At 51.2% G+C, this 24,408-nt stretch overlaps 1 protein-coding gene across 1 annotated transcript in view; it reads right to left on the reverse strand.

The window, feature by feature from the left end:
* NSD1 (nuclear receptor binding SET domain protein 1) overlaps positions 1-21,202 on the reverse strand; it is a gene marked incomplete at its 5' end in the record, with an annotated part of 60,617 nt that extends 39,415 nt beyond the window's left edge. The window contains 5 exon segments of the mRNA XM_082006229.1: positions 2,945-3,080; positions 19,462-20,129; positions 20,903-20,938; positions 20,941-21,043; positions 21,047-21,202. Coding sequence (XP_081862355.1) covers positions 2,945-3,080; positions 19,462-20,129; positions 20,903-20,938; positions 20,941-21,043; positions 21,047-21,202 — 1,099 coding nt within the window.
* Between the last annotated feature and the right edge of the window lie 3,206 nt (positions 21,203-24,408).

Raw genomic sequence — 24,408 nt, forward strand, 5'->3', positions numbered from 1 at the left:
GACACACAAAAAGAATCACAGAAAGCAGTAACAATTTGCCAGTTAATTTAATTACTTTTTGCTTAATAACAGTTCCACATGAATGCCAGTTCTGGGTATTTCTTTGATATTTGTTGTCTCTGTTCTGTGTTGCTACTCTCTAAGTTGTTGTTTTTTCTTACAAACAATTTATTAACAGGTCTAAGATGGGGTCATCTCCCTAGAGCAAAGACTACAGTTTGGCTAAAAAAAAAAAAAAAAGAAAAAAAAGAAAAAATATCCATGTAGTTTTTTGTCTTGAGACACACAACATACTAGGCAGGACAGTTCTTTTTTGCTACTCCCTCATTAATGATTCAACAGTCCAGTCCACTTGACCATTGGGAAAAGGCAACAGTGTGCTGGCAACACCCAGAAATTACAACCTTCTGGATAGGATTTACTCATCCTGAAACTCCCCCACCATGATCTATCCCACCTTGTTCAATGCTTTGTTAACAAACTCCTGTTTAGGACATAAAACATTAACAGCAGTATTTAAGTACACACATAACTCTACAAGGACTAGGGGCAACATGACAAAGTGTTAGTTGCAATGAGTATCTCCATACTTTGCGCACGAAGGCGCAGAGCAAGATAAGAAACTCAATCATAAGGGCACAACCAAAGGTTTTTCAAAGGTGCTTTCTGTGCAAGAACGATGAACAGACATGGTACAATTGAGAAGTGAACCAGTACTGGGTGTGCTGGTGAAAAAGGACAGGTGACAAGCATTAGAATAGAGCAAACAAGGCTTGAACAAGGGATACAAACTTCTTGCATTTTGCTGCAATGCATGCTTCATGTTCTCCTGGGAACATCTTCACTCTCTGAACACGTAGCCTGGACTTCACAGCCCATTTGGTTTGTGCTGTGTCTTCCAGAAGTGCCAGCACAGTGTGGCAGCCTGGCCTTTAGTGATGTCAACACTGAGATTCTGACCAAGACCACAGAGAGGATGACAAATAATGACCCAGGCAGCATCAAAGCAAGGCCAAAAATGGCAGACTGCATCCGTCCCATTCACAGCACCGGCACTCAAGCCACTGAGCCTCAATCTTCCAGCTCCAAAAATCTTAAAGTCAAGAGCTTGCTGAGCAAAGGCAAACCTCTTTAAATGAAACGCCACGCCTCAAATCCAAGAGAAGAGATTGTTGCACAAGTGATGAGTTTGAAGCGACCTCCCTTGTTTTGAAGGGCTCGTTCCCTTGGCAACAGGAGAGCCAAGGCAGGAGGACTGTGCTTCCTATGGTGCACAGAGCCGCGGCAGCTCCCCCTGCCCAAAACCACCAGAGTTTAGATCCACCTGCTCTGCCACCTCAGCATCGAAGAGGGGAGACGAGCAGATTACATATAGCCGCAACTGAAAAATGCAATTTTCCCCAGAGCTCTATTGCTTTGAACACAGATAAAACATGATGGAAGAGTCTATCCTGTAGCTGGAGATCAGGCCTTGCTGGAATTTGTTAACAGCATGTTTCCTCCCTGCAGAATTCCTTCATTAGAAATCATCATACACAGGCTGAGAGAGGATTACTGGACAGCTATATACATTAAATCCTGTCCAAAACTTCATGGGGAGGAGTGCGGGGGAAGAATATATGTCTGGCATATCTTCCAGCAACATCTTCAACAGGAATTTGAGAGCTCGAGAGGGACTATTTAAAACAGCACATTCATTATTATCTAGAATCAGGATAAATGCTTCCCAAAGGATGAAGGGGAAGGTGGAGAAACAGCAAGTAAGAAGAGTACAGCAACCAGACTTGGGGATGACGTGAGTACCATGTAGGAAAAGCTACTTCACGTCTCTAGAGAATTAGCAGAGGGCTCTGAGCTGATGGCCAACTAGAAAAAAAGTCTACTCGCTCTCAGCACTTGGTTCTTAGGCTGGTGAGGGCCACAAAAACGGGAGAGAAATACAGTAGCAACCTCACAAAGTCTATAGAGCTGTCAGTGGCAGACGGCACCAGTTCAAGTGGTTTTCAGTTGCCCACAGAACAAAAAGAACCAGAAGGGGAAACCAGGAACAAATAAGTAAGCCTTTCCATTTGTGGCAGCCTCCCCATGGCAGCTAGTATGATCCTAAAAGCCCTGTGAGAGCCTTCAAATGAGCTGCAATTTCCAAACAATTGCTTCCCTTCTGTTCTCTCCATCACTCACCTATACTTCTCTGCCTTGAGGTTGTAATATTCTCTTCCTTCCTGGCTCTCCTCTACATTCATGCACGCATGGCTCTGTCTTATTTCCCCCATGTTCTCCCCTCACATTCAGCTGGCTCTCAGTCTCTTTGACATACTATGCCCTAAACTTTCACATATGCAGCTCCACCTCCACATTTTTCCAATATTTCACCACAAACAGCCCCTTGCTTCCTTGTGCCAAACAATACCAAAAAAATTTCACTTCCTCTCACACATTCCCATCACACCTTCAGGCATTCAGCAGCTATACTGCACTGCCCCACACCCTGCTTCTCAGCCTCTCCAGCCTCCATTCTCCAAGCCTGGCCAACTCTCCATGTCCTCACACACTCCAGGCTACCCAGCTGTGCTTGCCCACCCGTTGCATGTCTCTCTCCTCACCTCCCTGATCCACCTCCTTTTTCTCTGCTCTTTCTTTGCACCCCTTTTTCGAGAGGCTGTTCTTTCTTCTGCACTGCCCTGAGCTCAGCCCAGCTACTCATCCTTCCTATACTCTGGCAACAAAAGCCTACATGTGCAACAGCTATCTGTGACACTTCCACCAGCCTCAGCCCCATCTTCCTCCTGTCATCCCCCAATCTAGGACTACTTTATAGGTCCAGGTCTTCCACAACAGAGTCCATTTATTCACACCTTTCAAGGGCCAGAAATGTTTTTTGAATTAAAAACTGCAGCACTCTGCCATACACACCTCCACTTTGTGGTCTGAGGAGATACAGTACCTTTCATTTTTGAGTGACAGTCCAGCACTGGGTCATGACAAACTGTGCATGGCCACCATGGGCGTCTGTTGAACTTGGCCCAAACAAGATCCCCAACTTCATACTTCACTGGAGTAGGTTTCTTCTTGGCTCGGATCTTTGGGGAAAAACCAGAACACAAGAAATCACTAAAGCTCCAGATGCTTTTAAAGGTATTTGCCTCCCCCCTGTGTGCAGATTACATCTGGCCACCAGAGACATTTACATTAAAAAGCAAGTCCTGATGTTACTTAGTGGTTCCTACACCTTCAAAGAACGCGATCATTCTCTCACCCTTCTGAAAGAAGAAAACAATAAACCAGGGTTTGAAAGGGGGTTTTTTTGTTATTTTTTTAGTAAGGAACGTGACCTCTGGTAAATGACTGCACTCAAACTTCACACATTTGAGCAGGTAAATATCTGGAGTCACTACTAGCCCCATTACTTCACTAACATCAATTTGTTCACTTCAAAGGTTGCAGTTCACAGAAGAAGTAGTAGTAAGAGACAATGAAATATTCCTGACTGGAAGGTGATAAGAACAGCAAATTAAGTTTATCAATTGAAAAAAAAAAAAGTTTGTATGTACAAGCTGCGCTGCTTCTCAGATGTGCTCAGGAAAAAGCTTCACTATAAAATACTTGAAACCAAAGGCAGGTACAACCAGAAAAAAAACGTATGTCCTAATTTTTAGTTTGTATGAGCAGAACTGCCATTGCTCTGCCCCAAAACTACAGAGCAGGAGAAAGGAAGCACAAAGGCAGTTGTCCTCCCTCTAGGAGACGAACACATGGACTTTGCCTGTCTCCAAAACCCTCTCACAAGTATCAACTCTTTAAGGAACAGCCACCAAAACCCACTCTGCTTCCCAGGGCTGCACGCTGATCACAAGAACGTCAAAAATCTTTCAACACACAAAAACCTCATGATGCTTAACGTCACTTCTGCCTCGCTATGGAAGAGCAGAGAGCAGATGCCGTGTTGTTTGCTAAGTACTCACTCTCTCTGGCTGGGCAGTGTGCTACCAGCAGGACCTCTGCCAAGAAGAGGATTCAGGAGCTTACCAGTGTTGTGACTAATTGAGCCAAGACAGGGTACAATAGGTTTTCACCGGGTACAGGAGTCCCCATGCCCAGCTGTGGGGTATCCTGCCTGTTTACAAGCACCAGCCAACGACATGTCCCAGGTGGGTTCACAGTGTTTTAAGAACTCTAAAAAGTGCTGCAAGTATTAATCTTGCCAATAAGCAAGAATAATAAGCATCAACAATATGCTCCTCATTAAAGCTGTCATAGCACAGATACACACCTTCTCACTTCACTTTGTCCTGCCCACCACCTTTCCTGAGGCACGTCACTTGCAGTTCACAGTTCAACATCCTAGCAACTAAAATGCAACAGATCTCTCTAATAAAAGGTATATTCCACTTCAGGTTGAGTTTTATGTGTTTTCTTCACATGGTTAAAGAAAATACAAACGGATAAATTCCTCTGTTACATGAAAAAAAAGCAGGTAATGACATTACAGATTACATTGCTGAAATTTTTCTCACTCGGTCATCAAAAGCCATGCAATAAACTTATTGCTGAGCAGGAGCTCAGGAATGGGGAACGTGAAGGATCACTGGGCAGGGGGCTGCAGACCCTCACTGCCACTGCCCTGCTGCAGCCTCCATGCCTCCACCGTGCCACAGACACAGTGGAACGTTTTCTGGAACAAAAATACACATCTGTGAGCATGGGAACCAGAGGTGCGGCCTTTGATGGTGCTTTTAAAATGTGGATGCACTTTGAGATGCAAATCCCCTTTTTTCTGGTCCATTTCCAGCTTGTGCTCTTGTAAACGTGATTTTTGCCTCAAAATCTTTTTTTTTTTTTTTTAATACATTTTTCAACTATAGGCTTTAAGGGGCATATGTGTATCATAACTAACTGATTATCTCAAATGCAGCGCATAGTACACACACAATGTATGTGCATCCTACTGACAACTGTAACCTGAGCACAGTCAGCTGGACAGAGCAGTAAAGCTATGCTGGAGATTTGCCAAAGCCATTCACACTGATCCACCTGAGGGACACCCACAACCCCTGCCTAGAGGCAAGTCTGCATTAAAATAAACTCTTTATCACCCTCTAATACCTCCCACAGACACCTGATGAAAACTATTCAGGCAATGCTTAAACAGTTACCTCTCTTTGCAAGTAGTCCTCCCCGCCCCCCCCGCCGTTTGCTCTCTCCCTTCCCCAGCACTAGCAGTCAGGCGTTGGCCCCACCAGAAAGGCCCCACCAGTGGGTCAAACAGGCAGATCAGGAAGCACCACACGATGTTCTGACACCCGGAGGAAAAGCCCTGTGACAGGTCACGCTGCAGCAGTTCACTGTCTTGCACTATTTTCTCTCCTCCCCTTTTAAATACCCCAGAGATGCCTTCACATTTCCACGGGGGGGGGGGGGGGGGGGGGGCGGGAAATCTGCTAGGAAGTTTTAAAATTTGGAATACTAAAAAGAACTAGCAGAGGAGTGAAAGCAGCAGTTGTTATCATTTCCAGGTACAGTAAGTCTCTTCCTTTAAACTCTGCTGTATTCTCTGGGTCAGAACACAACAAATTTCATTCCTATTACAATTAACATGTACTATGCCAAGATCAAACTGCTGATATATCCTGATGGCCAAAAAATTCAGCCCTGCAGTAATGGTGACTTTTCTGTGAGCTAGCGAAAGCCCAAGTTTTTTTAAACCAAAAAACATCATCTGTAGTCCCTACATATGGTCAGAGTAAGTTTACCTACCAAGCATGGAAATGTTCAAGCGTTTAAATAACAACACAACTTGTGAGCAGCTGCATACCAGGTAGGTACCATGTTGTAACTGCAGTGGAGATACACTGACGAAGTGCAAAGCAGGCAAGAGACTGAGTTAGTGAGGAAGGGAAGGACAGTGCCTCACTCCGTCGGTGAGCAACATCAGCATTTTTGTTCTGTTAGACATTTTCCTAAAGGGGGTCAGTACCATCCACTCTGTTACCAGCTGTGTGGCATTAATTTGCTGTTCAGATGGGACAAGGTATAGCCTAAACTCTAGGTGATACATAGTATTTCAGATAGCTTTGTGCTATTTTTTGAAAGAACAAAAATGTAACTTGTGGATGTTTTTAATAAAACTCTCTCCACCAGTGCAAGGCCCCAAACGACCACTGATCACCTCCTAAATTTGTACTATGCCAAACACACCAGTCTTTGCAATTCACCAAGTGAAGCTGAGCACCAACTTTCAGTATTTCATGAGAAAGCAGGTTCTCATAGACAACTACACAAGCAGTATCTCTGCCCAACTGAAACTCTCACCATAAAGCAAATATGAAATATATAGACTCATAGAATCATTTTAGGTTGGAAAAGACCTTTAAGATCATCGAACAAGCAAAGAAAGCTTACACTTCTACACATATTGTCAGTCCTCAACTGTCTCTCACCAACCTTCTACCCTTTAAAATAATCACATCATTTAAGAGCAAGAAAAATAACGCTTATCCAGTTGGCTACAACACTTGAAGCTGCTGTTCAATCCATTAATCTTTCTGGAAGAAGTGGCACAAAACACAAGGCCGCAAAGACACACATATGCTGATAGCCACAGGGCGCACCTTTCCTGCAGCACTGCTCATCTCCCTGTAACAACTAGAGCAGTACTGCCACCTCCAGCACAGCGTGGCATGGCTACGAACACCCCATGTCCCCCGACAGCGTGGCTGGGGACACGGCCATCTTGGCAGAGCCACAGTAAGACCAAACCGCACACAAAGGGGCAGATATACATATTGTCACAAGCCAAGATTTTCAATATCATGTACCCAAAGAACCTAGCTGTCCAGAGTCCAAACACTGAGCTGCAGCCATTGTAGCCCTGCACATTTCAAATTCAGACCTGCTTTGGAAAGCCATCACAGAAATGCTTGGCCAAAATAGCCCTGTTTATGTTTATAATTGAGTCAGGAATGAACTATGACATTATTCAATGAAGCAAGGGACAGAACATGCTTTTGGAGAAAGGCTGGGGCAGCAAAAGAAATTGTGTGTGAGAACGATGGAGAAAAGAAAGAAGGAAGCCACTGACCCCTAAGAATAATGGAGAAAGATCCTGCCAATCCTGTTTCAGGCAAGAATTGGACAGAACCAAAGCCAAGGAACAAAACAGAAGGAGGAGGCACATCCAAACGATAATTAAACAATACAGTATAAATAATTACACTAATAGCCTTTTCCGCTGAGCATGTGGTCAGAAGCACAGCAGATTCGTGCTCAGGGCCCTGCCGCAGGAGCACGGGATATCTTGTGAGCAGATCTCACCACACTACGTAGGTGCCAGGTAAGTCACACCCCGCACACGAGGCGGTGCATACACCACGGCCAGGGGCAGAAGGCAGCAACAACTCTGCCCCATAAGCTCCCACTGCTCTTTCCAAACCTTTTCATTCCTGGCACAGCAACTCTCATGCTGCTCCCTGCAGCCTATCTAGCCCCAGGACTGCAAACAAGCCATTCCCAATAGCTACTTCTTATTAGTTAGAACTGGAAGCCTGGTGAGGGTCAGTTCACTGCCTTCTCCCACCACTACCTTTTTTTCTTTGAAAGTTCAAGGATCATTATTTTTTTTCCTGAACAGAATCAGACAACAAGGAGTTCACCTAATTCCTACAAGCCACTAACCCACCCCCAGATATGGCTGAACTGGCTGAAGATCAACAGCTCTTCATACCATTTAAAAAAAAAATGTAACAAAGCAAACTTGAGGGAGAGATGACATTTTAAGGCACCTTGGATTAGCCTGGGCCAAACAGTCTGCTTGAAGTAGTATCCACTAACACACCCAGCCACACAATTGGTGTCACAGGTACGCCATGCCCAGGACATGACACTCCCAACTCCTGCCATTTCACCATCACACATTTCACACACACAACAGGTTATTCACCCTCTGCCCTCGCAAAGGAGGGGGCAGCAACTGGGGAAAATTCTCTCTGTAAAGAAGCACTCCCAGAACTAGCCTGGAAGGGCACTGCTAAAGCTATCCAAAATTTTTCACAAGATGATGCTTCCCTCCAATTAAAGTTCAACCTCATCAAGTTAACTTACAGTTTAAGACAAAGCAGAGAAACCTTCAAGCTCAGCCCTCTGAGTTCAGGCTTATCCTTCTGTCCTGAGTCCATACAGCTCCTATCAGCATCCAGACTCTTTAACTGCACTCTCAGAAACGAAGCAGCAACGATTGCAACTTTCATACTGTCACTACTGCTGACAGAGACAGTTAAAAGTACAACTTCTACCACTGTCCTGCGCTTAAGGGTGGGAGGGCGGAAAGAAGCCTAAGTGATCCACTCCTCATTATTTCCCTCAGCTCCAACAGTCACGCACTGAAAAATGCATGAATACAGGTAGAAGGAAAGAAGATAGGAATTGGGAAATAATCTTTGCCTGTGAATATGTTGCATGAAGAGATAAAAAGGAGATGAGATTAAGAACAACACCGAAGCAAAGTCAAGAATGGGAATTAATAACCACTTCTGATGAAAGCAAAAAAAATAAATTCTCATTAGTAAAGATTCTTATTTTAAAGAAGCTTTTCTGAAATCAAAACCAAATCGTGAAAAAAACCCACAAAACACCACAAAAAGGAAAGAAAATTAAATTATATCTACTTCATAGCTTAAGAAGTATTTGAAGCCAACCAAAAAAGGTCATCGATCAAAGTTTCCTCTGTGCAAAGGAGCATTACAAAGCTTACCATCTTTAAGCCTTTACAGAGAGAGGCTGCAATGCTGAACCTGCACTTGCCTCTGCAATCCGCTATGAGAAAACTTACAGGAATAAATCCCTGAACAGGGAAAGGGTAAGCCCAACTGGAGTTAGCATGTTAAAAAACCACTCAAACCACAACACCTGCATGGCCTATCTGCTGAAACCATCACCTCCCTCACTAGAATAATCTTCACATTGGCACTTAACTTTATGGCAAGCTTCAAGTCAAACACGGGGAGTCAGAGAAGCCAGCTGGAAACCCACAGGCAGCCTGCGCTGCGGGGGATCAGGGGACATGCTCTTTGTCCCCCCACAGCCACAGTCTTCCTTTGGCTTCAGCACTGCAGTGAAAAGCAAACAGGCATCTGACCTACATTCATGTCTGAAAAAGTATACTACCTCTTATCTGGGGCCATTATCACACAGAAGTGTTAAATACCTGCTAATTAAATATTCACTAGCAAAAAATACAGCAGAGATTATGATACAAGCCAAACTTCTGTTATCTGCTTGTGGATATTTGTTGTCTTTGGCTAGTTTTTAGTATCCTTTTCCAGGCTGTGGCAGCCTACAGACGCAAAGGGTGCTACGTACATATGAACTACCATGAAAGGTTAAAATAAAGAGAGCAATCGGCACTACACTGGTGAATTCATGCATCCTGAAGCGTTTCTATCAAGTTCAGAAATTATAAACCTATGGATTTTAAATAAAGAACATACTGATGTGACAACACCAACCCTCAGACACCAAGAAAACTCGTTAACAGCATCCCTGTTTCCCTTTCTTAATGGAGATAATTTTCCTTATATATTGGATAGAGCAGCAGTGTGATAGAAAGCTTTAGCACTTCAGCATCATAATAACCAGAAATGGTTGTTATCAGCAAGATTTGAGGAAGGCAGGAGGAGGATGTGGGAGAGAAGGGGTATAATCTCACACAGATCCCTGGAGGAGAGAAATCCAGACACACAAACATACAGAAGATTTCAAACCACTGCCAGGAGCCTCAAATAGAGGAAGAATTCTCATGCTTGCTTATCTGCATACATTTTAAATGATAAACCAAGTTCTCTTTAAATCTGGCTCTTTTAATCAGCACTAATTGTTTCAAGCAAGAGAGGAACCACAGGCATTACCAGAACTTTGCTAAGTTTCACAAAGAACAAATATCCACAAATATCTTTCTATGTCAGAGAACCAGCAAAAAACCCCAAACTGAAACCAGGTCATCAGATCTGCCCCCTTTTCAGCCTTATTTTTGTGTTCCTTTATATTATCAAACAAATTGTTCCACAAGCAAGAAATCTGATAAACGCAACTTCGTTTTCAGAAATTAAGCTTCTAAATCCATGAAATGAAAAACAGATTCCAACCGCGCAAAATGAAGCTTGGCTATTCTAATTTATATATGTAAACTGTATCCGTTACAGCTTAAGCTGTAACCAAAGTGAAGCAGTACCAGAGAACAACATGTACATGCAGTGCAAAGAGTGAATACTGTATTAGAACCTTAAGAGTTAAAAATTGGGAGTTTGCATTGAATTAAATGTGTAACTACTAACATTTGCTTGTTGGTTGTTTTGGTAGGGTTTGGGGTGTTTTTTTAATTCCATGGGTTTCTTTAAAAGCAACAAACATTTAACCAGGGCTTGCAAATTTAAACTTCTGCAGAAATTGTTATTTGCACACAGGAGAAGCAGGTATGATCCCACTTTGTTAGTCCAAATGCAAAGATGCCACTTACGCAAGACTGTAACCTCCTCAAAACGAGGTGGTATTCAGCATGCAAATCCCCCCTGCCCAACTGAACCATTTTTCCAAAACAAACAAAAAATATTTATAAATGTTCTGTTCACATAAAATTAAGTTTTAATTTGCATTTAAAATTTGAACTGCTTTTGCTGAATCCCTACTAAAAATTACATCAGAATTTTTGAACACTAACAGTGCAATAAACTTATGTTGTGCTTATTTATTTCTTGATATCCACACTTACAGACATGCCCTGAGGAAGGTTCATGCTTCACTCATCAGGTCCTGCAAACTCATGCTTCAGAGAGGCTTCCTAAACTTCATGTTATGAATCCAGCTTCCTAAACATACTCGCACACATATTGCGAGAGGACAGCCAACTAAAATTAAGCGGAATCTGACTTGTTTCACTGCCGCTATTTAGAAATCTGTGGGCAGTCACCGTATTAGCCAGAAGAGTAAGAAATCTGAACAGGTTCTTGGGAAAACCAAACAAAGTAACATCAGGGCAAGCAGAGGAACTATTAAAAGGGAGATAACCACCCTGCTCCTCCCCCTTCTCGCATTAGGCAACAGGCAGGTTTCTATCTTTCCACCAACAGCAGGGAGGGAAAGTCATGAATCCACTCCTCCAAAAGAAGAGGAACATGGAAGCTTCAAGCAAGGCTCAGGGCGAGAGCCTCGCTGCCTGTTCAGCACTGGAGGCCCATGGGAGCTGAAAAAAGCAGCTGGAGGTTTCCAGTGTGCAGAGATACTACTGTGTAAGGAATTGTCTGTTCACTTTTTCCTAAAAAATACCAAACCAAAAGCCACACCATCCTTTGGCTATGCAACACTGTGTTGGATTGCTCTATCCAACTCAACACTTCTGGTTTCTCACACACAGAAGTCAAATTCTGCATGTGTGAAAATTAAAAATGCGTCCCCAGTGCATTAATTCTGATGAGTGCCTGAAAGCTAATACAAGCTACACTGCTACCTATAAAACGTTTTTTTCCCCTGAAGACCATAGCAGAGTGAATGGGCCATCTCCAGCAGCTGTCCAATACTGTATGTAACCCACCAAACATGTTCCCTATCAACTTGCACAAGCAAAGCTTTGCCGGGCAACCCTATCTGCTGCTCCCTACCCCAGCACTCCCCCCACAAGGAAGAGGATGGAGAAGGACATGGGGAAGCCTCCAGGACTGCAGACATGCTGCCCTTTTCCCTGTGGTTCAGCCACCAAGAACATTCCTGAACAACTCCCTTCCCCGATGCCACGCATGTCACCAGCAGTGTCCCTTCCACGTGCAGACCTGCTGCTTCGCACAGAGCCATGGCAGCAGCTCAGCCCTGAAGAGGAAGCAGTGGATACCGCTGGCTGCCGGACAAGCCATTTGTTTGTGAACTGTGCAGCCCCATCGCTGCCGAGGCTACAACCAAACCAGGTCACAAGCTGAGTGGGTCAACTTAGTATAGACCTGTTGCTTGGGCTGTGCTAGAGACAGATGTGAATGTGCCTGGCCAGGGCCAGCCTGCCCTCACAAGTGCTGGGAAAGAGAGGTGATACACAAGGACTTTTCTCCCAATTTCTTTTTGCCATTCTTCCAAAGACCTGGGTGAGATAAATCATGACGCAGTCTAAATGGTTACCACAGAAAGTCAGCATGTCAACTTTAACAAGAGCTCTTCCATCCTTCAGTAGAGGCAAAGCACACTGCTGAAAGCCCTCCTGGCTTCATCAATGCTTTTGGACACAGGAGAGATGGATGAGTACCAAGTCCATCTTTTCTCTGTTGCACGTTTAATAATTGCTGCAAAGCTACTGTGAGCAGCCACACTGAAACCAGATTTCTAATTTAACAAGAACAGAGAACTTCAGCTGGCAGCTGCCAGGGGTATCAGCCTCTGCCTGACACAGGGCAGCATATTCCCCTCTCCTGGACACTGGAGTCAGGAGCACCCTCTAAGGTTGGCCAAAGCAATGCCCATGCTCCTACCCCAAACTGAAGCAGTGAGACACCCACCTCTTCACCTTCCAGTCTGCCTCTGCACGGCACCACAAGTCTGCAGGCATGCCAAACTCTCTTGTGCTACCATTCATCTCCCTTGCTGCAGTTACCTGAGCATGATGTGTTCCTCAGGGAGCCCAAACACACACCTATGCTCTCCATGTGACCTTGGTAACGCTTCCACTGGCACCCTGTTCCTGCACCACTGGCAAACCCTGTAAACTTGGGAAGGAGGTCCCTGTAATGCCCAGGCACAACTGCAAGGACTACGCTCGAGCATCTCCAAACTGAAAAAGCACAGGACACACTATCTGCACCCGACTCTGACCTCCCTGCAAGCTAAATCGTGAATTGCTCTTTGCAGCCCACAGAGCGGTGGGACAGCAATGCTGGTGACCACTCACAGTCCAATCCCACAGCACACCAAAAAGCCCTAAACCCTCTGCCTGAACGAGTGCCAAGCCATTTCTTTGACGACACCACACCTTGCAGCTTCCACCACCAGCTTGACCTTAGCCGCTAACACCCCACTCACACCCAGGCACTCCAAAGTAACATTTAAACTTCCAGTAACTATTTCAAAGCAAACTGCAACTTTTATCAAGCATCCTTGCAACACAGGACAGCAGCAAGTCAGGCAGGGGACGGCATGCGACCCACAGCTCAAACGCAGCATTACATTTGACCCAACACAAAATTCATATGGGTCAGACACGGCAACTAACATTTGCAACGCGTTCTGTAACTCTGCAGTCTGCAAACTCATGGCCACAGAAAAATACCCTGATGCCATGAAATTACATGAAAGCAAGCAAGGCTATTGTTGATAGGTCTAAATTCACTAGACAAGAGTCTGCACCTGGGAAGTGTTTAGGGGTCCACAAATCAATAGAGGTTGAAAACTGCTGCTCTAATTCAAAGCAGATTCTCTTACAAACCTTTTCCACCCATTAACTTGGAAATCCTGGCAATGCCTTCACCACCATAAAGGATTTAACTCCCATTTTACTGAGCGAAGACTGCATTGCACGGCACAAATGGACAGATGGCTTCGTACAGACTGAACAAGACACAGGACATATTTTTGTGGTATTAAAAATGGTATTAACTAGATTTTTTTTTTTTTTTTTTAAATCCCAGGACACACACCCCTCCCCCAGTTAGGATTGAGTTTCTTTCTTCAGGTGTTTCTATTCCCTGTGCCTTTCTAGATGCCAGAGCAAATAACTGAAAACACAATAAAAATTACTATATACAAGAAGTTGTCAGTCACAGGCAAGAAAAATGGAAGTATATTCTAAGCAACTAGACCAAAAGTTGACCATCATCCATAACACTGATTTCTAAGTTAGTAATGTCTTTTTAGAAATACCGTCTCAATCATTATTGAGACATGCACTGTCTGTTTACTATTATAAAACTCAGAAAATACCACTTTTTCTAGGGTTCAAGTAACTTCTTAATCATATTCAGTGAGCTACAGATTTGTTCAGTTAGCATGGAGAAATTAAAAAGAAAACTAATAATTGTTACACATCACACAGTTTAACCCCACTTCTGGGAACTGGGTGCAATGAAGTGCAACGAGAAGCTGCTATACTGCAAGAGGCAATCAACAAATCCATGACTTCAGGGCAACTTATTTCTGTTTTGCATGAAGTCAAACACTGCTGCTACAGCATCAAACCAAGGCACTACCATTGATTTCAGCAAGGGCTTAGAAGCTCTAACAGCAGAACTCGAATCATTGTACCCTCAACAATGTAAGTTTTGTTAGAAAAAAAAGATTCAGGTTCTGAGAGATGCACTTTTCCAAAAGGGATCAACAGCAAGTAAATACAAAGACGGTTAGCAGAGGTAGCAGGCCTTGAGAGGCAGCATGCATCCTAAAAAAGCATCTGTAAGAGCTGATTTTGTTGCTACTGTTGGCCGTTTTTTCCTGTAACAGTAGCAGATGATGTATTAAGTATGCCACACTGTATAGAGCAGAACTTCACTGCTGAATAGCTGAGTGAAGTCTATACTCCTCTGGCAACAACTTTCACTAGAGACTTGAAGTATTTATGACTGCAGACAGTATGTTAACCGGGACATCGCTTGAACAAAGTCTCTCTTACCCAAGCTTTAAAAATAAGTTTTAAATATAGAAAGCAGAAACAACATAGAGGTTTCTGCCATTATATTCAGCAAAACCTCACCTTCAAGACTGTCTAATCAGCAAGAAAATACCTCTGGTTTTGCTATTTGCACACAAACATGTTGAGCTGCAGAGCTGCATGGCCCCATGTGAACTGCAAAGGCATCAATCATTCAAATTTCACACCACATGACAGGTAGCCAGAACACCCATGTTTACTAGAGAAACTATGCCATTTTCTGTAACATCACATACACAAATAGATACTCTGCACCTAACTAGTAGTAAGAGATCAGAGAACAAGTACAACTGAAACAAGGACAGTAAGAACAATCAGAGTGAAATGCTAGAATAAATACTTCCAGGATGAGCTGCTCCTCACAGGTAGGGGACCCTGTCCTGCTGTGGCAGCATCTTAACACCTGCCCACTCACACCATTGCAAAGCAGCAAGGCAGCGCTATCACATCATGCAAGCATCAAAGCCATTAAGTACCTCAAAAATTTATGGCCGAGCATTAACAGAGACCAGGACAGTGCCCTAACCGTGGAAATATCCCTTCTTCTGGATGCGCGCCGCAGCTGAAGTCCTTTGCGGGTAAGTTTAGAGCTATTCGAGACATGAAAGCACTTCAGCACAGCAGCCCTGTGGATGCCAGCAGACTGCACAGCCAGGCAAGATCCAGCTACATGCTCTTTTCCAAGAAAAAATAACGTCTTCCAAACAGTGCAAATCTTAGCAGCAAAGAGGAGGGTGTGCAAGATCAGATGCACAGGGACAGTAGTACACGGAGAGCCTGTTCTCACCAGGTGCACATAGAGGGAGACAGTGCCCGCAGGAAGCACAGACAGCCAAACAGAATTAATCTCCCCACCAGGAAGATGTCAACTGACCAAGGAAATTTATGTTCCCTGCTCAAACAAACCACTGCCATGCCTATTGTATCTCAGGGATATAACATTACCAGTAGTTAGTTATACCTCAAACCAACAGTCTGTAGTAGGAGATTCTTTCAGAAATGTTTACAGGAGTAGCAAGTATCAAGTGGCATTGGTTCCTTTATTTTATTTTTAGCAAAGAGAGAAAGCACTAGACACGTCAGTTAATAAACGAAGAACCAGAGTAACTCTCACACAGGGACACAAATACTTTATGATGTGAGTACTCTCCCACAGCTGCAGGTTTCAATGGAACTCTGAAGTTCATCACAGATTAATTCTAGGCTTAAAGAGGGGACTTTGCTGGCCTTCAGTACTTTTAACACATTACATATGGTGTGGTTCTGGTAAAGCAAAAACCTTCCCAGAAGCCCTACACACATGCCTCACTCATTCCTTACATCCAGCCACTGGAAGCAGCCAACCTTAGCAATGAAAGACTGGGCTCTCAATTTCCCTGTTCCTCATTTCCTCACCGCCATTACCCGAACATCACACTCCTACAGCATGGAGCTGGACAAGGAAATAGCATGAGAAGAATCAAAAGGAACATTGAGTGAGGGCCCCACGTGAGCTCTGCACATCCTGCAGCCTAGTATGTGTGGTCCCATGGAAAACACATCACATGAATGCGTAACCCAGGATTACACGTAACGTGCCCGCACCAAGAGTGGCACAGACATACTTGAATCCAAGAACTCTCTGCTTCCAAGTGCTCAACTCTGCAAACCAAATGACTCTAACATACTTTGCGGGTAGCAATTAAAAACCAACAAACTGGCAAAGTGAAAGCCAAGTAATATGGCACCAAAAATTACATTAAAAAAGCAAAATTTCGGCACAAGAGTTCTGTCAGAAATGAGTCCCCCTGCTGCAATTGCTCAGCACCCAAGTTCCAGCAAGATCTACAGTGCTCAGACCTTGCGTGACTGCACCCACCCACCCCAGTGCAGGAGCCTGGGCCCAGTTCTCCCTCCAACTCCTCACAATACTGTCCAGGACCTCTCCAACTTGCAAAGGCCAGGAAAGCGCTAGACACAAGCTCATGTCAAGATAGTAAAGAACAGAGAAATTAAAAAACAACTGCCCGTTTCAATTTAAATGGTGATAACCCAACATATGCACAAGGAAGCAAGCCAGCAGCTGCCAGCAGTCACTGTATCGTCACTTCTGGAGCAGAAACAAGACCCAAGAACCACTGCTGTAACTTCCTTCTCTCCAACACAAAATCTGTCAGTAGCTGCTGGGAGCATGGAAAGCTTCAGTCATCCTTAACTAAGATTAATGTGGCACTTAAAATAACTTCACTTGAGAATATGCGCATCCCTCTTTACAAGTGAATGCTACCTGAGCAACCTTTTCCCTGTCTGGGGCAATGTTTGAGTGCAATGGATGCCAAGGCTATTAACAAATCCCCCTGCAAAACAATACCTGCCACCACCACTCCTACCCAGAGGCATTACTTAAATGCTGGACTTTGCATCCCACTAAAGACTAAACCAAATGCTGGCCCTTCTGCTCGAAGCACTCTTGACATTTTGGAAATCAGCCTTTTCAAAGCAAGTTCACAATGATCTAGTGAAAAATTCAAAACTTGCAAGGGCAGACGAAGAGGTCCGAGATGCATGCACACTTTCCTCTTGGCAAAGCAGGCAGTTTGAGCAGCAGCAGGCATATTCACAGCTGTGAGCTTCAAGAATAAAGGCTCTGAGAAACTCTCACTGTAAGGTGGAGGAGCCCCATCATCAGGCTGGGTAAAGGTGATTATCTGAAAGAGTAGCACAGCTATGGTAAGCCACCCTAAAAATAGCCACGCAGAACTCCCAGGGTTTTGCGGTTGTTGTTTTAGGGTGGTTTTTTGTTTTAAGTTTTAGGAGGCTGTCAAAAAAGTTGATTCCAGTTACTCAAATAAAAATGAGACTGAAATTAAATGCCTACATGTATACATGATCTGAGGAGCAAGCCTGGTTATTCCTAGCTGATATGTCATGTTCAACAATTAAAAGACTTTAAGTGCCTCATTGATAACTTGGCACAGAGAAAAATCCCCATCTCTTCCCATGCCACAAGCAGCAGGGCTAAAATGAAGGACCACTCAGACAACACGTACTTACTAAAGGAAGAATGCAAGACTCAAGGAGAGAGTCTTACCAGGCTGCCTAAGAGAAGCTTTTCTTCTTTTTATTTTTTTTCCGAAGGCAGCTATGCTTTTAAGTCGCCCGAACAATTCAGCAAAGCTAATGTCGTACTATAGCAGACAGAAGGCAGCTTTACTGAAAAAGTCAACCCCTCGTTGCATATTTGAATAACAGGCTCAATCACCAAGACAGTTTTGTCACCATACAAGCTGCAGTTCTGTGGAGCACGTCGTAAAGCCACTGATATCAGAGGCAAGTGTTCTGAAAGTACCTCTGCTAGCTTCTGTTTACAAAGTGAGACCCTCCCACAACCGCATCACTGAGCACATGTCTGCTGAGAGATCCCCGCTTTGCTCTGCAAAACAAGGCTAAGTATATGCACAAACCTCAGACCGACAGCAGCCTCTTACCCCCAAAGACTAAAGAGTCGCCATAAGGAGACAGATTCTTCCTAAGGAACAGTCAAGAGGATCCAAGACTCAGAGCAAGAGCTGAGCCTAACTGTGCCACAAACGAATTAAGCCGCTGTCAGTATCCTCCTGAAATCAGCCCTTCCATGGGCACTCTGTGAAAAGCACTCCCGCACCTCCCAGAGAACACCGCACGTTCCCAAGCAGGTGAAAGCAAGGATTTCTCCCCCAAATGCCGCAGGCACCAGTAGCATCTGTCCGGCATCAGTGGCTACACTGAAATTAAAGAGAGCGAGACGGTTTTGATGTCAGTGCTGTCACGTGAGTTAATTTTCACACCCTGCATCAAGTAATACTTAAAACCCAGAGTATCCGCCAGTAAGGAACCTGAAGTTTACAAAAATACATGTAAGAAATATATAAAGAAATTACTGAAAATTGCAGGAAATATACATACATATCTGTAAATGAAAAACGATGCTGAAAATCTAAAAATTATACTTGCATTCAAAAACATTGAACAAAAAAGTTGGAAGCATCTGACTCCTTTCAGAACTCTGAAAGTTCAATCCGTTTTGCTTCTTAAGTGTGTCAGAAAACAAACTAAAGGAATTTGTGAGTGTAGAGAGAAATCAGAAATAAAGAAAAGTCAGCCTGAATAACGGGCAAGGTTTCCTGCCCGAGAGGTCTGTCAGGCCATGACACAGCCCCTCCCTGGCCATCGCCAAAGTCTCACAGCTTGGATACCTCAAGCCAGGCCAGACAAAGAGAGCCGGCTGACAGCGGCAAAGCCGAAGCAGGCAGGAGAGGGGAAAGCTCTCCTCCTGCCCTTGGTATTTCCAGTGCGCCCCAACGCAAAAAAAACCAAAACAAAACAAACCCCAACCAACAAACCTTGTAGCGGTGGGGGGAACCTGCACCGCAACTTGGCGGCGATCCGCTCCTCCCGGGCGGAGGAACGGTGACTCTTACTCCCGAGGGCAGAAAACGGCGCGGGGGAGCGCGGCTGGCCGCGACGGGGCACAGGTGCGCGGCTGAGCCCACTGACAGCCCGCGCCGGCCGCCACCCCCTGGCGCGGCAGCCCCGGCAGCGGCCCGGGGCGGCCGCAGCGCGCCCCCGAGGCCAGCGGCCCCCCCCGCGCCTCGGCAGGGTCCCCGCGGCAAGATGGCTGCCCGCCCGCGAGGGTGCCGGCTGCGAGGGCGCCCGGCCCGGCCCTGCCGCACCGCGCCTCGCCGGCCTCGGCCGCAAAATGGCAGCGGCCGCGGCCCCCCGCCCGGCGGCGGCGCCCCCCCCCACCCCGCGCCCGCCCGCGCCCCGCCGGTGCTTACGAGCTTCAGGGCCGCCGCCGCGGCGGTGGCGGGAGGTTCCGGCTTCTCCCCGGGGCCGCCGTCTGGCAGCGTCGTCGGCACCAGCTCGGCCGGCTGCAAGCGGGGCGGCGGCGGGCTAGCGGGGCCCTGCTGCGGCCCGGGGCGGCCGCGGCTCCGCTCTCGCGACCCGGGCTCGGTTGCCTCCTCCTGCCCGTCCGCCGCCGCCTCGTCGTCATCGTCGTCGTCCTCCTCCGGCGTATCGGCGCCCTCCTCCTCCTCGCCGCCGTCCCGCAGGAGCAGGGGGAAGGCCAGGGCCCCGCGGGGCACCTCGGCCGCCGGGCCGGGCCCGTCGACGCCGGCCGCCGGGTCTTGCGACATGGGGAGGCGGGGGGGCGGCGAGCCGGGGTCGGGCAGGGCCTCAGCGCCGTCGGCGGCGCCGCCGAGGTACTCGGCGTTGATCATGGAGGCCAGGTCCTGCAGCCGGCGCAGCGGGATGTAGCAGGACGAGGGGTCCTGGCCGTAGACAGGCTTGGCGGCGGCCAGCTGCATGGCGGGCGGCTCGGAGCCGCGGCCCTCGCCGAAGGGGCCGCCCTTGGCCTCGGCGGCCGCCAGCGAAGTGCCGAAGGGGACGAGGCAGCTGCGGCGGCTCACTTCGCAGGCCTGCTCCATGCCGGGCCGCGGGCATCCACCTGCGGGCACAGCACAATGGGGTCAGCCCGGCCGCCGCAAAATGGCAGCCGCGCCCGGGGGCCCGCTCCGTTCCGCCGGCCCCGCGCGGGCCGACGCCGACGCTGCCGCCGTCGCCGCACTAGGCCCAGGCCGTGGCCGGCCGCCCGGCCCGGCCGGCCTCGGGCCGCCCGCCTCGCCGGCCGCCGCCGCCCCGTGAGGCGCCGCTCACCTGCGGCCGCCGCGGCCGGCTCGCCGCCTGCCCCCGGAGCGGACCGAGAAGGAGACGCGCCGACCCGGCCCGGCCAGGCCCCGCCAGCGCTCCTCCGCCGCCTCCCTCCTCCCTCCCCCGCATGCGCGCGCCCGCCGCCGCCGCCATCCCGCCGGCGCGCGCCCCGCGCCTGCGCGCGCGCCCCCTGCGCCCGCTCTTGGGGTTCGGCGGCGGCCAATCAGCGCGCGCCCGCGCGGGGCCCCCCCCTCCCCTTCCCTCGCCGGGCGCCCCCCTCCCCCCCCCGCGCGCCGCCCGCCCGGGGGGGGTGGGGGAGGGGAGGGGGCGCTCAGTGCTGCCCCCCCCCGGCCTGCCCCGCCGCCAGCGGCCGCCCCACGGCCCGGCCTGCCCCGCCGCGGCCCCGCTCCCCGCCTGCGGCCCGGCTCGGCCCGGCCCGGCCCCGCTCCATATGGCGGCCCGGCCTGGCCCGGCCAGCCCCGCGCCCTCGGGCCCGCCGCCACCTCCATCTTAGGCGGCGGGGGGCACCGGGCGGCCCCGCCGGGACGGGGCCGCCCGGTCGCGCCTCACCTGTGGGCCCCGGCTGGCCGCCAGCTCCCCTCCCCCCTCCCCCCAGCTCCCGCCGCCTCGTCGGCCGCGGGGCCGGCGGACAGGCCGCGGGCCTGCGAGCGGCAGCGGAGCGGGCGCCAACAAGATGGAGTCGGCCGGGCCCTACGCCCCGGCGGGGCACCCGGCGGGCGGCGGCTCCTGCCCGGCGTCGCGGGCCGCCCGCTCTGCCTCGGTCCCGGCCCCGGTCCCAGTGGGCAGCCGGCGCGGCGGGGGTCGCGGGACGCCTCTCGCCCCCGCTGGGCTCGGGTTACCCCCTGCCATTGTCCGCCGCGCCCCGCGGGCCGGGCCCAGCGCCCCGGCCGCGCTCCCCCGCCGCCCTCCCGCGCACCGGCGGGTCGGGCCGTCGCCCTCCGCGGGGCCCGCCGTGCCGAGCCGTGCCGTGCCTCGCCGAGCCTCGCCCGCCGGGGAGCGGCGCACGGGCGCCCGCGGCCCGGCTGTCCTCGCCGGGCTCCGCCGCTCCCGGACAGCGAGCGCCGCGCTCCCGCCCGCCCTCCCGCCGCCGAGCGGCGCGCAGCCGGCCCCGCGCCCGCCCGCTCCGCCGGGCCGGGCCGGGCCGCCATCGGCGCCCCGCCGCCCCCCCGGCCGGCCGGCGGCCCCGCGGCGTGCGGCGGCAGCTCCGTCGCTACCTCCAGATGGGGGCCGGGGTCTCCGCCGCCAGCCGCGCGGGTCCGGGCGCCACGGCACGCCACGCCGCCGCACCGGCACGGCTGGGCAGGCACGGGGCGGGGGCGGCCGGGCGGGGGGCAGCGGCCGGGGCAGCGCAGGGATGTGGCACCGGGGCGGTGCTGCCCGGGCCGCGAGGGGGGCAGGGCCCGGCCGCCCCCCAGGGTGCCGGGCGGGGAGCTGGGTGCCGCCGCGGGGCTCGGCCGGGCTCGGCGCGGCGCTGCCCGGGCGGGCCCGCTCCCCCCGCCCGCCGCTGCCCTTTGTTTCCCCCCCCTCGCCCCGGGTGCGGATGCCCTGTGCCGTGCTGGCGCCGGGCAGGGCCGCGGGCAGGGCCCCGGGCAGCCTCTGTGCACACTCGGTCCGGCAGCAGCCGCTGCCCGGCCCTCGCTGCCCGCTGCTGTGGGGTCTGGAGCAGCTGCAGGTTGGCACCTGAACGGGGGCAGTGGGGTCCCACCTGCGAGCAGCCCTGTGCCCTGACTCCTGTCTGCCTGCGCATGCTGGTGGCTCCTCCGAGGGCTCCTGGCTTCCCCCGCTGCCCCTTTGGCCCAGCCCCATCTGCAGCTGGCAGTGGGGCAACCCTTCATCCTCAGCGTCTGCCCCAGAGGGGCAGCACCAAAGTCCCCAACCCATTGTCCCTGGTGTGCCACCACCACGGAGATACTGCTGTGTTCAGTCTCACGCTGCTCCAGCACACCCACGGAGGGTGGGGTGACTCGGCAGGAAGCGCCACGGTCGTCAGAGGTTTTGCTCATTGCATGTTTGGACCTCCAAGATCCCAGCCCAGGGCTCGGCCAGCAGCACCCAACCTGCCACGGGCCATCTTGCCAGTGCCCATGTGCTGCAGCAACACATGGGAGCTGGGAATGCGCTGTGCCTGGTGCTGCACGAACTCAGCAGCAGAGGCCTAGCATCCCCATGGCCCTCCCTGCCTGCACAGAGATGAGGCAGCACCCAGCATGGCTGGGGTCCCTCTGCTTCCCCTCAAATGGGGAGATATTTCCAGCACAGCCCATCTCCCCAGGACCAACTCGGCAGCAGCCGCACCCCAGCACACCTGGGTGGGGGCCCAGCAACCAACTTTCTTCCTTTCTCTTTGGAGCAACCTGCCACGCATGTTTCCGCCACGTTCCCAAAATAAAGCTAATGGTTTATTTTTAACCTCCCGGGGACGGGCAGGGCCCTGCACAGGGCAGGAGCGCCCTGTGCCTCCCCACGGCCTGGTGCCCCAGAGCCAGTGAGCGAGGGCTGAGCTGGGGAGAAGTTTCAGAGTGTCCCCAGCCCAGCCCCCACCTGCCACCAGCTGCCCTCGCTCTGCTGTTTGCCCCAGATGTGGGCTGGGCAGGGGGAGGCAGAGCTGCTGGCCAGGCACGTCCCAGCCTGGGCACTGGCCCTGTGCCTGGCTCTTGTCCCCCCTGGGTGCCACCTGCTGGGGGCTGAGCCCTCTGCTCATGGGCACGTGACACAGCGCAGCCCCACTGGTGAGCGAGGGCTGTATCTCTTGGGGAGTGGTGCCCCAGCCACATCCCCATCCCACTGCCCCCCTGCAGGCAGTGCCCCAAGGGGCCCCACGGTGATCCCAGCGGTGCTCCCCACAGCAGTGTGGTTACTGGGGTAGGACAGAGTGGGGCGGGGGCAGTGGGATGCCCTCAGATGCACTCCCCATCTGCTGTGTCACCTCTCCCCATGCTGCGGCCGGCACCCCCAGGAAGGGCCCTTCCCCAGCCCCACTCTTCCAGCAGAGGAACAGGCAAATGGCACCCTGGCCACCACCGCGCTCCCGCCCAGATGTACAGCACAGCAGGCAGCGCGGGCCAGCCTGCTGCTGCTGCTGCACAGGGCTTTGTCTGCGGGCAACGATGGGGAGGGTGGGCGGGCGGTGGCCTCACAGAGAGGCCTCCCCACTGCCGGGCTTTGCCCGTGAGCACCCCATGGCCAGGCTCGCTCCCCTGCCCAGCCCAGCTTCCCAGAGCATGCCGGGGCCTGCGGAGCCGCTGAGGCCGACAGCCGCAGAGCCGCACGGCACTGCGGGCTCCCTCTGGAGGCCCCGGTCCTCGCTCACAGCCTGGCACGGTCTCCCCATGGGTGCAGCCCCGTCTCCCTGCTTCCGCTGCCTGATGCACAGCCCTGGCTCCCGCCATGGCCTCTCCCTGCCGCTGCCGCAGCGATGCAGAAGGGAGCCGCGGCCCCACGCCGGGGGCTCCTGCTCGCTCTTCGGGGGAAAATGGGGGGGTCATGGCCGGCCGGGGGGGAGCCCCAGACCCTGGCACAGAGGAAGCTGTGGCCCACACAGGTCCCACGGGAACTGTGGGCAGGCTGGGCTTGCTGTGAGTGGCCCCCGACTGTGACTGTCCGACCCACGGCAGACATTTCGGCACTACGGGGACAAGGGAGGAACGCAGCCCCAGTGAGCAGCACCGGGCCCTGCACAAAGGACCAGGAAGGGCGGCTGGGAGCCGTGGCCGTGGGGCTGGCACAACGCCGTGAGCGTGGGCGAAAGGGTTAAGGAGCTGCGGCGGGCAGGGGGAGGGCTCGCCCAGCTGGGGAGAGGAAGGAAGCAGAGGAGAGGATTCTGCCCGGAGGGTTTGCCAGGGGCCCCTTTCCCCCGGGAAGCAGCTTGCGGGGCTTGAAACCGCTGGGGACAGAGCAGCAGAGAGCCCCGAGCAGCCGGCGGGGCCGAGCCCGGCTCTGTGCCGGCAGCATCGGCAGCACCGTGCCTACAGCTCAGTGCTTGCAGGCAGGCAGGGCTGCCCATATCTGCTTTCAGAGGCAGCCCTGGGCTTTTCCTCGCTGGGCTGGCATGCCTG

The sequence above is a fragment of the Phaethon aethereus genome (assembly GCF_964289735.1).
Source record: "Phaethon aethereus genome assembly, chromosome: 14".
NCBI lineage: Eukaryota > Metazoa > Chordata > Aves > Phaethontiformes > Phaethontidae > Phaethon > Phaethon aethereus.